The 14,434-nt window shown below is 41.4% G+C and overlaps 1 protein-coding gene across 20 annotated transcripts in view; it reads left to right on the forward strand.

Moving 5' to 3' along the window:
• The window catches only part of myo18ab (myosin XVIIIA b), a 212,181-nt gene that overhangs the window by 187,323 nt on the left and 10,424 nt on the right, over positions 1-14,434 (forward strand). For 13 of the 20 annotated variants that reach the window (XM_061280031.1, XM_061280032.1, XM_061280033.1 and 10 more), the window contains 2 exons: positions 3,821-5,284; positions 8,015-8,225. The exons of 3 other annotated variants lie outside the window; for them this stretch is intronic. In XM_061280031.1, coding sequence (XP_061136015.1) covers positions 3,821-5,276 — 1,456 coding nt within the window. In that variant the 3' untranslated portion in view covers positions 5,277-5,284; positions 8,015-8,225. Of the gene's footprint in view, positions 1-3,820; positions 5,285-8,014; positions 8,900-14,434 lie in introns of those variants that run through there. 4 more of the 20 variants (XM_061280035.1, XM_061280039.1, XM_061280036.1 and 1 more) reach the window with 2 other exon arrangements.

Below are 14,434 nucleotides of genomic sequence, written 5' to 3' on the forward strand. Positions count from 1 at the left end.
CTTCTTCCGGACAGAGTCTATGTGGCCGGTCCATTTCAGGTCCCGAGAGATTGTGGTTGCCAGGAACTGGAAGGTGTCCGTGAAGAGAATAGTATTACTGCGGATAGTGAGGGGTAAAGGTGGTGAAGGGTCTCGCCTGAAGTCCACTGTCATCTCCACGGTCTTGAGCGGGTTCAGCTCCAGGTGGTTTTGGCTGCACCTGTGGACCAGCCGCTCCACCTCATCACCATCCTGGATCAGTCCGATGAGAGTGGTGTCGTCTGCATACTTCAGGAGCTTCACAGGAGAGTCACCTGAGGAGAAATCATTGGTGTAGAGAGAGAACAGCAGTGGGGAGAGGACGGACCCCTGAGGGGTTCCAGTATTGGTGGTCCGGGTGTCAGATGTGATGCCCCTCAGCCTCACACGCTGTCTCCTGTTGGTCAGGAAGCTGGTGATCCACTGACAGGTGGAGGCAGGCACCGCAAGCTGGATGAGCTTCTGTTAGACGATGTCAGAAGCGATGGTGTTGAACGCCGAGCTGAAGTCCACGAACAGGATCCTGGCGTACGTTCCTGGGGTGTCCAGGTGGTGGAGGATGTAGTGCAGTCCCATGTTGACCGCATCATCCACTGACCTGTTTGCCCGGTAGGCAAACTGGAGGGGGTCAAGTAGGGGGCCCGTGACCTCCTTCAGGTGGTTCAGCACTAACCTCTCGAAGTATTTAATGACCACAGATGTCAGTGCGACGGGTCTATAGTCATTCAAACCTGTGATGGCGGGCTTCTTGGCCACTGGAACGATGGTGGAGCTCTTGAAGCACGAGGGCACCTCACACAGCTCCAGAGAACGGTTGAAGATCCGTGCAAAGGTGGGCGCCAGCTGCTCAGCGCAGGCTTTAGAGCAGGAAGGTGACATGCCGTCTGGGCCCAGTGCCTTCCTGGTCTTTTGTCTCCGGAACATTTGGCGCACTTCCTCCTCGCGGACCTGGAGTGCGGGCGCGCCTCTGCAAGAGAGAGAGTGGGTGACAGTGATGATAGAGGTGTGGACAAAGCAGTTGTGGGGAGAGGTGAGTATGTAGATTGTGCTACAGGAAGTCCCGTTGTGTGGGAGGACCGATCAAACCTGCAGTAGAACTTGTTTAGCTGGTTAGCAAGCCTTGGGCTCGCCACAGGACGGGGGGTTCGTTTTTTGTAGCCCGTGATGCTCTGCAGACCTTTCCACACTGTTGAGGGATCAGGATTGGCAGAGCGTTGTCTCTTCAGGTTCTCCCCGTAACACCTCCTGGCTTTCCTGACCTCTCGGTTCAGTGTTTCTGGTCTGCCTGAACAGGTCGCGGTCGCCGCTCCTGTAGGCCTCCTCCTTGACTTTGCGCAGCCTCCTGAGGTTCGGTGTAAACCAAGGTTTGTCGTTGTTGTACGTACAGAAGTCTGCACACACAGATCCTCACAAAAACTGATGTATGATGTGACAGTGTCAGTGAGTTCATGCAAGTCTGAAGTTGCAGCTTCGAAAGCTCCCCAATCGGTGCAGTCAAAGCAGGCTTGGAGGTCCTGCCTTGGCTCCACTGTCCACTTCCTCACAGTCTTCACCACAGGCTTAGAGGTTTTTAGTTTCTGCCTGTAGGCGGAGATCAGATGAACTAGACAGTGGTCCGAGAGTCCTAAAGCTGCTCGAGCTGCAGAGTGGTATGCATCCTTGATCACGGTGTAGCAGTGGTCCAGAGTTTGTGCCCCTCTGGTGGGACACGTTACGTGCTGTCTGTATCTGGGGAGTTCGTGTGCGAGGTTCGCCCTGTTAAGATCACCCAGAACAATGATTAGTGAGTTTGGTAGAAGTTTCTCCATGTCTGTTACCTGGTCAGCCAGCATCTGCATGGCTTCACTCGCACGTGCGTGTGGTGGAATGTAAACAGCCGCCATGACGATCGAGGAGAACTCCCGTGGTGAATAGAACAGTTTATGAAAAGTGTTTCTAGGAGAGGGCTGCAAAACTCTTTCAACACTGTGACATCAGTACACCAACGTTCATTAATGTAGAAACAAAGACCACCTCCCTTTGATTTTCCGGAGAGCTCCGCGCTGCGATCTGCTCACGTTAGCCGGAACCCCGCTAGCTCCACGGCGTGGTGGGGGGTTCGTTCGCTGAGCCACGTTTCCACAAAGCACAGCGCGGCGGATCTGCTGAAATCCGTGTTCCTTGAAGTGAGGATCAGCAGTTCGTCCGTCTTGTTCGCCAGGGAGCGGACATTTGCCAGATGAATTGACGGTAGGGCAGAACGGAACCCTCTCTGCCTCAGCCTTACGAGTGCTCCGGCTCGTTTTCCGCGTCGCCGTCGTCGCGCTAGCTTGTACAGCACCGCCGCTCTGGCTAGAATCTCCGACAAACAGTCTGAATCGGAGAGAACAGGAGAGAAAATACCAGAAGAAGACTGTCCGATGTTTAACAGCGCTTCTCTGGTAAAAGTGATCCGGGATGGACAGCTGAGGACACAAAACACACACAAAATAAGACAAATAAACAGAGAACGACTCACCGTGGCTGCCATCTGCGGCGCCATCATATGAAGTATCATGTATGTACAATATAGCGCAAGCATTCAGTGACTGGGGGTAATCAAGCAAATTGCCTAAAATGTGCAAGCGCTGTTCTTTAATGCAAATATAAATAGCCAAACTTTCTGTGTATAAACATGGGAAGGATTTAATCAGGTGATGCGTGTCCTTCGTGCGACAAATCCAGTGGCTAGCCTGTCTTTTGCAGTGAAATTCATGGATATGAGGCACTGACAGAATCAGATTTACAAACATACGTATCCAGAAGCCAAGCAGTGTTGTGGCAGCCGGATATTTAAAAAAAAAAAAAAAAGGAAAAAAAAAATGTATACCGTACCGCACCTAAAAACCTAAAATTTTCTCAAAAACCAACAGTGCGTCTTATAGTCCGGTGCGCCTTATATATGGACCAAATTCCTAAATTTAAACTGGCCCAAAGCATTGTGTCATGAAATCAATCATAAATGGCCCGCTGAAGACTATGAATCATGAATCAAAAAGACTATGGATCATTATTTTATGATTATAAAGTAATTTGTTCCGTCTGAAGTTGAAATAAAAAAGATAAAATGGAGAATGATTTGATTTGGATTAAAAGTCTGACATGATGCATTAATGGTGCGCCTTATAGTCCGGTGCGCCTTATATAAGGATAAAGTTTTAAAATGGGCCATTCATTGAAGGTGCGCCTTATAGTCCGGTGCGCCTTATAGGGCGGAAAATACGGTAGTATTGCCATTGATTTCACCCATAAGGACTGTTGTATTTTTACAGGTTTAGAAAAAGCAAAGTACTTTACTTACTTATTCAGTGAACATAAACAGCTGCTGCACTGAACTGTGGCCCAGCCAAACCAGCATTTCAACGTCATGGTCAAAGAGATGACAAATAGCAGAATTAAAACTCAATGACACTGAGAAAAAAGATGCATAAATGTCACCTGCGGCACAGCATCACTGCAAAATGGTAGGATGAAAGTCAAGTTGTGTTTACTGTGGGTTTCATTTTGTTAAATATGGGAAGAATAGCATCATCGTGAAACTGTGTGATCCCGTATGCTTTATCTGTGGTTTTGTCCTCCGCAAAAAAAAAAAAAAAAAATGGCTTCACTGTTCCAACAATTTTGAAGGTGATTTAATATGTGCTGTCTGTCTGCCTGTTTGTTTGTGCACACACCCCTACAAAACTATAGCCATTTTCTACTCACCTAGACTTGTCCTAAAATCGTATTTTTTTCCATTTTCTCCCTTTGTCATTCCTTATGGACTTATCACCGTGGTCTCAAGATTTGCTGTAAACGTAGATGCAAAAGAAGGCAAAGAGTGGTCGGATGATAAGGAATGGAAAGAGGCAAATAAAGAGTGCAAAGATGTAGAGACAAGCCGGCCATCATCCGTTATGAGCTCCCTCAGTTACAGAAAACGTCCCAACCTCAATTCTAAAGGGGACCAGCTGCTCAGTGTCCTGAAGGAAAATGCTGAGTTGGAGGATAATTTGACTTTACAAAAGTCTAAATCTAAAAGCACTGATGTTCAAGATGATACCCACTCAACCAGCTCCAGCAAGAAATCATGGGCAGCGGATGACATGGTTGACAGAGAATCTGTTATCTCCCAGGCCTATTCAGATGCCAACCGGTCCAGGAAAGGCATGGAAAGCTGTTGTAGTGACATTGACAAAGAATCAACCATTTCATTTATTCCACCAAGGCGGGCCTTGACTTGCCTTGGGTCAAGCCCAGAGGATGATGCAAAGTCTACTCTAAGATTGGGTTTCCCAAACACACTCGGACGTCATCAGAGCACGTCACACTTAGATGAGCGTGGCGGAAGGCGATCACTTTATGGCAGTGACCCTAGCAGCCCTTGTTTAAGCAAATGGTCTGGCGCTCGCAGTCCTGGTAGTGTCAGTCAAGCCGATTCCCATTTGTCACTTGCACGTAGATGCCGTCTGAGTGAGTTTGATCTTGATATGGATGATAGCAGAAGTGTGGCCTTCACTGAGAGGTCATTTTACAGCCACGCTTCCTCTGGACGCAGCATTTCCATGCCACCGCCACAAGCTCGATCAGCTGTAGGCGATGATCTCACAGATAACGCGGATATCAAAGCTGTAAGCCATCGTAACTACCTCGACCCAGACCTGGAAAAAGCCATCAATGAAGTATTAAGTTTCAAACCAATTCAATTTAAGCGTCGGAGCTTAGAAGACTCTGAGGCTGAGGAAGGAAAATCTAAAGACAATGCAGACAGTAAAGTTACTAGTCCTGGCAATAATCTTCAACGCTCTGCATCAGCTCTGAGCTCCATAAGACCGTCTCGCAACTCCAGCAGCTGTATTAGTCGCCGCAGTAAGAGCAAGGGTAAAGGCAAGAAGAAGAAGAAGCGAAGCCGTAGTTCTGTGTCTGAAAGTTCAAGTGACAATCGTAGTCACAGGAGCAGCTCTTCAAGGAGGTCCAAGAAGACCAAGAAAATGTCTAGAAAGAGGGAAAAATCACCATCATCATCAGGTTCAGAATCTGACTCAGGGTCTCAGTCAAGCTCCAGTGCTTCCACCATCTCCTACCGCAGCTTGAGCAGTGTGAAGGAAGTCCCATCTCAGAAGGCTGTCAACCCAGAAGAGGAAATAGATGGTGTGCCTCAAAGTGACTCCCAAACCCTCAACAAAAAGAATGACAAAAAGAGGAAGAAGAAGGTGGACAGCCTGATGATGAAGTACATGTATCGGCCGGATAGCGATTGAAGTCTGCAGTAGGTGTTTGCCTGGTATCAACACTTCTGAAAAAACAATTGACAGCATGGTGTGATCCAAACTTCGGCACATATAAAGCAGGGCATTGCATTTTGCACTTCTCGTTTGAGTTGAGAGTCACATAGCATGTTTGCACGATTTATTTTTCCAAATCTCCCTCTCATTTGCTAAACAGAAGTTGATAATTTGTCTGAGAGCAAGTTCTTAGCCATTATGCTCAGCATTTAATTCCTCCTGCAATTTCCTAATGCTCACTAGAAAAGGCCAAAAAACAACAACCTTTCACTCTTCTAGCACTACACAGAGACTGCACAACTGACAAAAATAAACCACACTTTGTACTAATTTAGCTGTTGTACAGTAATCCCTCGTTTATCGCAGATACTTGGTTCCAAGACCACCCACGATATGTGAAAATTTGTGAAGTAGTTTCACCCTTTTTTTAACATACCGTAATTTTCAGACTATAAGTCGCGGTTTTTTTCATAGTTTGGGTGGGGGGGCGACTTATACATGTTTTTTTTTCCCAAATCTTTACTTGATCATTAACACACCACTTACTTACAAGTATAGTTGACCACTTCACATGTTATTTTTAGTATAGTTGATCACTTCACATGCTTTGATATCTTTATCTTGAACATATTCAAAACATGACAAATAGAGAGAAAAAATCAAATAAAGTAATTAACACTTTAAAGCGCCATATCCTCTGGACATGTCCTCTGTCACCAGGATGACATAAAGGACGAGAAATGTGATCAATGGATTTAATGATTTGGAGTGACACAAATGGTTTGATACTATTGTTGTTTATGTGATAGTTATTTAAAATATAGTTTATATATCGTTGTATGGGCCTGTGGAATAATTTGAACTGCGGCGCGGCACACGGCATTGTTGACAAAGGACAATCGATGGATTTAATGAATTGGAGTGACACAGATGGTTTTATAAACGTGTTATTTATGTAATAGTTTTTTTGAATAACTGAATGTTACGTCAGGCCCGTTCTCAGCTCCTCGTTTGTGTTTGTCACGTTAGCATACCGAATCGTTTAAGCCTGTTGTTGCTCGTTCATGTCTGTTCTTGGTGTTGGATTTTGTCGAATAAATTGCCCCCCAAAATGCGACTTATACTCGGGAGCGACTTATATATGTTTTTTTTCACATTCTTGGTCATTTTATGGCTGGTGCGGCTTATACTCCGGAGCGACTTATAGTCCGAAAATTACGGTACATACATTGTTTGTGTATCAATAGGTGTATATTAAACCATATAAGTGCATGTTATCATTAGAACATAAATAATAGTTTCAAACACGTAAATACTATCTTAATACGTAATATAAATGACATGCAAAAAAAGAATGTATAAATAATATAAATATGATACGTGTGTGTGTGTGTCCGTGTTTCTGTGTGCGTGATGCGTGTTTCTGTGTGCATGTGTGTTCCTGTGTGCGTGCGTGTGTGTGTGTGTGTGTTTCTGTGTGCGTGCGTGTGTGTTGGTGACATGTATATGTGTAGTTAATATACATACTGTAAATGTTTTTAGAACTCCTCTATTATTCTATCAACTTTTTTATCACAAGGTACAAGTGTACATACTGTAAATATGTTTTTAGAACTCTGTTATTATTTTAAAAATATATATATCAAAAGTAGAATACTGTAAATATGTTTTTAGAAGTCTTATTATAACATTTGTTTTTATAAAAACGTACAAGTGTACATACTGCAATTGTGTGGACACTCCCTGCCTTCTGCTGGCGTGTGGGCAGCTTTTGTGCCATAATTCCTCAATTTAGATAGTTTATTTTGAATTTGTGAATGTTTTTTTAAATCCGCGATATACTGAAACTGCGATAATCGAACCGCGATGTAGCGAGGGATTACTGTATATGAAAATAAATTATTGTTTATCCATCAGTTTTTTTTAACCATTCTTACAAGGTATGGTGTTGTTTCCAGGTTTAACACATTGCATGGGTTTTTGGTGTCTTGGAGTGCAGATTTGAGACCTGAAGACCTAGACCTTTACAGTATGTTGGAGGATTCAGTTTCTCCAATGTGATTTTGAATACTCAATAGCCCCTTTTTCACACTGCGTCTCAGACAAATTGGCTCATGAAATGTCTAGTTGTAGACTGCATTTATTCGCCTCTATCTTGCAGAGTGCGCAGCCGTGAAGGCTTCGTTTGTTCAGATGATTAGATGCGCGGGATGCCAAATCAAGTGTCTGAAATAGCGAGGATTGCTTTTAAATAGGAAGCTTTACATGACGGTGAACCAGAACAAAAACAGCACGGAGAAAGCCAGCCTCGGCGACTAGTGTGAAAGGAGCTTGTTTCCGAAAGGGTTGAGGCACTGGTTCATTTTTCTCTACCCTCTATGCCTGTCAATAGTCTTAATCATTCAGGTCAATTAATTCTTAGGCCATTGAATCAATGGGAACTGGACTGCTCTGGCGGTCTTAAAAAACGTTCTTCATCAGTTCTTGCAAGTTACTGCACCAGCCTGCTCAAATGAGAGACACAACGTCTTCTAAGGCAGCCAGAACACTCCAGTTGAGATCAATTCAATACCCTGAGTAGGGATATTATTTAGGAAACTAAGAATCCTCCAACTTAACTTTTTTCATTGTCTTTTAAATCAAGCAGTGTATACAATATTGCTTGTCATATTGATTTCATTAACATTAACTTCTCAAATTTTGACCCCCTCCAGCCCCCCCGGCAGAAGGCGATACTGTGTCAGATCAGATGAAGAGGAGGCAGATGAAAAAGAAGATGCTGCCCAGGGTTCTGTGTACACTTCTAGATACAGATATAGCAATCAACTAAAAGATGGTGATGATGATGAACCTTAAGAGCCAGCATCTTTGTGTGTGCTGTGTTTAGCGCCACTTTCTGAAATACAGCTTTAGCCACTCGTCTTGCATGCAAAGTTGACCTCATTTGTTGTTGCTATTGCACACAGACACAGAACAACAGCAAACGTTAGGGGAAAACATTTTAATACGTTTGTGGTGTCACAACTTTGCGGCGTATCCTCTCAGGATTTGCTTAGTTTTTAAACTTAATGGTCTGTCCACACGGTGGCTTTGTTATCAACCGACTGGCTTCTTGTCATTGTCATTCAGCTCCCATCTTGGATGTAATTGAGCCAAAGTGTTTAGGATTGTCATGATAGTAGATTGTTTCTTTATCTCTTTGTCGCTTTGTATTTTCGTAAGATGTTTTGCCATAGCTCCGTGTATTGCCAAAAAGCTTTTGTTTCATGTAGACAGTTCTGTTGTTGCCAAATGATACTGATTCGCAAAATGCCTGCCACATACTTTTTTCTTCTTTAGTCTTTTCAGGGCTGGGTGTATTTGGTAGAAGTGGGCTCTTTCTACACTTGGCATGTGTGCAGTTGTGCCTTTTCATGGGCTGTTGCATTGCACACTGAAGACACTTTCATCTTCCTACTTTGTATGAATTTTGGTGGCTAATTTAGTTTTTAAAAGTGAGAGAAATTGCATCATGAACTCTCAAGGGGAAGCGATTGAATTCATTGTGTTATCTTTTTCACAAAGCGGACAAATAAAATTACATCCTACATGCTTTTTAACTCACATAATTTCTTGTGAGCGGGAGACCCACGATAGCTTCATCACTCATTTCATTTTATTTTCAATATGATTTGCTTTTCCTAACCAAAGGTCATTTAGTTGTTGGTTTCTTATTTTAACCTTTTATTATTATTATTATTATTATTATTATTATTATTATTATTATTATTATTATTATCCATCCATATTTTCAATATGATTTGCTTTTCCTAACCAAAGGTCATTTAGTTGTTGGTTTCTTATTTTAACCTTTTATAATTATTATTATTATTATTATCCATCCATCCATTTATCCATTTATTATTATTATTATTATTATCATTATTATTATTATTATTATTATTATTATTATTATTATTATTATTATTATTATTATTATTATTATTAAATATGAAACCAATGTCATTCAACACAGACTTAAAATTGCCATCATTTCGCATGTCAAAAATGAGGATACAATAAAAAACAATAATTGATGGGTTTAATATTTTAAAGAATTTTCTTTTAAACAAATTTTGAGATTTTCTTTAAGGTAAGTGCATTTGATAAAATGTCTAAGTTGTTAAAAAGAGTATTAGTATTTGTAATATCAAAACCATATGTTCTTCTGACTCTTGTGCCTGTCTTATGACATATCTGCTAATAATTTTAATCTGCCCAGGTTACAATTTTGGTGTTTGATAGATTGTCCTTCTTGTAGACCAGGGGTTTCAAACTAATTTTCGTCTATGGCCGCATCATAGTCATAGTTTTCTTCAGAAGGCCATTATCACTTTCAACCCAAATAAATGTATGAACGTCTCATATTATATACAGTATAGGCTACAAAACAAACTGATAAATAAGTAGTTTTGGAATCAGAGACTAGTAAGAACTGTTCAAAATTTTAAAAAGATGAATGGTAATAAGAATTGCTAGAAACACCTCTATTTTTCAAAAGTGAAGACAATTTGCAAATTTAGTATTGATCCAAAGGTGATGCGCAATTTGTTTTCGCCAACTATAATTACTTGGTCCGCGGACCAAAGTTTGGGTGACATCTCATTCAATTTTGGGCAATGATGACTAATTCTTTCTTAGGTCCGCAGTGTCTTCTTTTGTTCAGCAGACAAAGTTTGAGTTGTAAAAATTGTGTTAAAATTTATTTCAAATTATTTGATTAGGCCAATTGCAATTTATTATGTTAGTGCAATGTTGGCATGCCATTTGTTGACAATGGGTAACAATGTTGAGCCTTACCAATGTTATTGTTCTGAGTATACTGTACTATTTAGAATATAAATTCACTTTAATACTCTGTTAAGTTTGTTTGAGGCTTGTTTGCCAAGTTGTTTCAAACTTTTGCTCATCTTTCCATGCTAAACAGCAAACAAAACTGAAAACATAATCATGTTGAATTAATGTGTAGAATTTCCTTGTTGGTGATGTGTACAGCAGTTTAGTAATCCATATTAACTTAAAAATTATATTTTGGATGAGAAAAGAATAAGGACAGCTAAACATGAGGAAAAAGAAAACAGATTATTGTAGAAATCCTTTTTAAAAGTTAAAAAAAAAGTTAAAGTCCAAATGATCGTCACACGCACATCTGGGTGTGGTGAAATTTGTCCTCTACATTTAACCCATCCCCATGTGATTTTGATCGATCCCCTGGGGGAGAGGGGAGCAATGAGCAGCAGCGGTGCCGCACTTGGGAATCATTTGGTGATCTAACCTCCCAATTCCAACCCTTAATGCTGAGTGCCAAGCAGGGAGGCAATGGGTCCCATTTTTCCAGTCTTTGGTATGACCCGGCCGGGGTTTGAACCCACAACCTTCCAGTCTTTGTAAGCTCATGTCTCTGTTTTTATTCTCTATGCAGATAACATGCATTCATGTTCTTCACTCCAGTATGCGGAATCAGGCTGCATCACAAAAGAGCAAATATAACTTTAGTGAATGGACACACTATTTATATATACAGTACATGTGTATGATTTATGTTAGTTTTGAAAATAGTTTATTTTCATATTGAACAAATTGACCTCTTATAAATTTTTGCCTTACAGTTTAATATATTGTAAATAAACTATGGTGTTTGTTTTGAAATGCCTTCACACTTCAGAATTTGTACTTGTGTTATTTCATTGCATCTTCTTGACATTTCCATTTGTTCCCTGACAGTTATATTGCAAGACACATCCAGATTAAACTAAAAGTGCAAATGACCTTTATGCTGTTGTAATGCATCCTGTATTTAGAAAGGTAATCAAAATTGACCCTGGAAAGACTTATACTGGACATGACATTAATATTCGTGATTTAATAAAATTTGCATTTGGAAATTAACCAGTTCATAGTATAGCCTACTCTGCCAAGATAGCTGAAATGGGCTCCAGCATACCTGCAGGCCAAGTGAGGATAAGTGGTACTGAAGATGATTTCATCCAGTTATCCCAATCATTGGGGAAAATTACTCAAAATCAAAATGGTGTATTTCACAAACAATACTAATACTAGTTCAATACAGAAACAAATACCAGGTATGTAGGTGTGAGTAAGAATTAATGCCGTAATTTTCGGACTATAAGTCGCTCCGGAGTATAAGTCGCACCAGCCATAGAATGCCCAAAAATGTGGAAAAGAAACATATATAAGTCGCTTCGGAGTATAAGTCGCATTTTGGGGGGCAATTTATTCGACAAAATCCAACACCAAGAACAGACATGAACGAGCAACAACAGGCTTGACAAACGTGACAAACACAAACGAGGAGCTGAGAATGGGCCTGACGTAACATAAAACATTTAAAAAAAACTATTACATAAATAACACGTTTATAAAACCATCTGTGTCACTCCAATTCATTAAATCCATCGATCGTCCTTTGTCAACAATGCCCTGTGCCGCGCCGCAGTTCAAATTATTCCACAGGCCCATACAACGATATATAAACTATATTTTAAATAACTATCACATACCGTTTTTTTCCGTGTATAATGCGCCCCCATGTATAATACGCACCCTAAAAATGGCATGTTGATGCTGGAAAAAAGCCTGTACCCATGTATAATACGCACCCAATTTTCTTTTTTTTTTTTTTTTTTAAGTCCCAATGATCGTCACACATGCAGGGAGGCAATGGGTCCTATTTTTATAGTCTTTGGTATGGTCTTAACTAGGCTGGATGTATTTTTTTTTTTTGTTGGCGTTGATTTCTCCGACTGCCCGTGAAGGCACCACCGCGTTCAGTGCGGACGTGTGAAAAAAGCGTGCGGATGTGAAAAAGGCGCCTCTGTATGGGAGAGACGTTGAAGAGGAATAAAAACACCCTTGGAAACCAAAACTTGCCCCTCGTCGTGACTCGGAGCCGCAACAAATGTTTCGGATTTGTGTAGGGTACATTGTGACAGCAAACGAGCAGGTGATCGAGCAAGCGTCTGATACGAGAGCATTGCGGTCGTATGGAGCGTGTTTGAAGTGAACAGCAGAGACGAAAGGAACAAGGCAAAGTGTTGTGAAATAAAATATTATCTGTAATACCCATTTTGTTATTTGCTGATTGAAACTGCTAATTAAACTGTGAATTGAAACTACCTTTTTTTCCATGTATAATGCGCAAAATTTAACTAATTTATTGTCCTCAAATCTGGAGTGCGCATTATAAATGGGTACAATTTAAAAAAAAAAATTTTTTTTTTGAACAAAATCATGGTACAACAATTTTTGAAGAAAATCTTGTCACGGATGGAGTGTGGAAAGGAGCAGGGCAACCAAGTGCAGCTTGGACCAGGGTTCATTGGAGGAACTCAAAACACAGACTTGGTAAACTAACATAACTTTCTAACAAAACCAAAAACAGGACTGACCGACAAAGACGTGGAACAAAAAGACAGAGAGAGAGAGACAGACTTTGTCATTTTGTAAACACTCGGTGCACACAAAACGAAATTTCGTTGCATACGGCTCTCAACAAAGGAATGAAATTTCGGCTGGATAAAAAGTGACGTTTTTATATAAATATGAAATAAGATAAGATAAATAAGATAAATATAAAGTGCAGCAATGAAGGAAACAAAAACAGTATTTACAAAGTGCGCAGGGGAATGCTAAGTTGACTGTTCAACAGTCTGACGACAGTAGGGAAAAAACTATTGCAGAACCTGGTGGACCTGCAGCGGATGCTGCAAAACCTCTTCCCAGAGGGTAGCAGGGAGAACAGTCCTTGGTGGGACTGACAGGCTGACATTACCAAAGACAGGAACAGAAACCTGTGTTATTGTCAAATATTGTTTGTTTTTTAATCTCCATCGCGGACTGGACGTCATACGGAGGCAGTATCACTGCGCATGCGCACTATGGATCCGATGCGAATAGTCCTCTTCTCTTCTTGACTGACAATGAATGTGATAGTTTAATACAATCAGCAAATAACAAAATGCGTATTACAGGTAATATTTTATTTCACAACACTTTGCCTTGTTCCTTTCTTCTCTGCTGTTCACTTCAAACACGCTCCATGCGACCGCAATGCTCTCGTATCAGACGCTTGCTCGATCACCTGCTCGTTTGCTGTCTGTCACAATGTACCCTACACAAATTTGTTGCGGCTCCGAGTCACGACGAGGGGCATGTTTTGGTTTCCAAGGGTGTTTTTATTCCTCTTCAACGTCTCTCCCATACAGAGCCGCCTCTTTCCCGTGCGCGCACGGAGCGCGGTGGTGCGTTTACGGGCAGTCGGAGAAATCAACGCCAACAAAAAAAATTACATCCAGCCTAGTTAAGACCATACCAAAGACTATAAAAATGGGACCCATTGCCTTCCTGCGTGTGTGACGATCATTGGGACTAAAAAAAAAAAAAAATTTTAAAAATTCATAAAAATTGGGTGCGTATTATACATGGGTACAGGCTTTTTTCCAGCATCAGCATGCCATTTTTAGGGTGCGTATTATACATGGGGGCGCACTATACACGGAAAAAAACGGTAATAGGAAGAAAACTGAACTCTCGCTCTTTATATAGCTGACGTGTCTTGCGCATCCGTTCTGCGCATCGGATCCATAGTGCGCATGCGCAGTGATACTGCCTCGGTATGACATCCGGTCCGTGATGGAGATTAAAAAACAAACAATATTTGACAATAACACACCATCAAGGATTGCACCATCGCATCAAACGATGGGTCGTCAATTGTGAATTTTACAGACTAAGTGTGTTGGGCAGGATGGCTGAATGCGATGCGCGATTGACAACAAACAAGAAGAGAGGTGATTTCAAGTTTTATTTCGAGGGAGATTTGTCATGTCTCGTCCCCAGTTTTGCTATGTGTCTAGGTTGCCATAGTTTCTGTTCGCGTCGCCCCTCCCTTCCTGTGTCACCTCAATCAATGTAACGTGTTTTGTATTTAAGTCCTGTCTGCCCCTCGCTCACCGTCGGATGATGTCATGATGTCTGTTTGGTTTCTGTTCCTGTCTTTGGTAATGTCACCCTGTCTTTTTGTTCCAAGTCTTTGTCGGTCAGTCCTGTTGTTGGTTTTGTTGTACCATGACTTC

The sequence above is a fragment of the Syngnathus typhle genome, linkage group LG6 (genome assembly GCF_033458585.1).
Source record: "Syngnathus typhle isolate RoL2023-S1 ecotype Sweden linkage group LG6, RoL_Styp_1.0, whole genome shotgun sequence".
NCBI lineage: Eukaryota > Metazoa > Chordata > Actinopteri > Syngnathiformes > Syngnathidae > Syngnathus > Syngnathus typhle.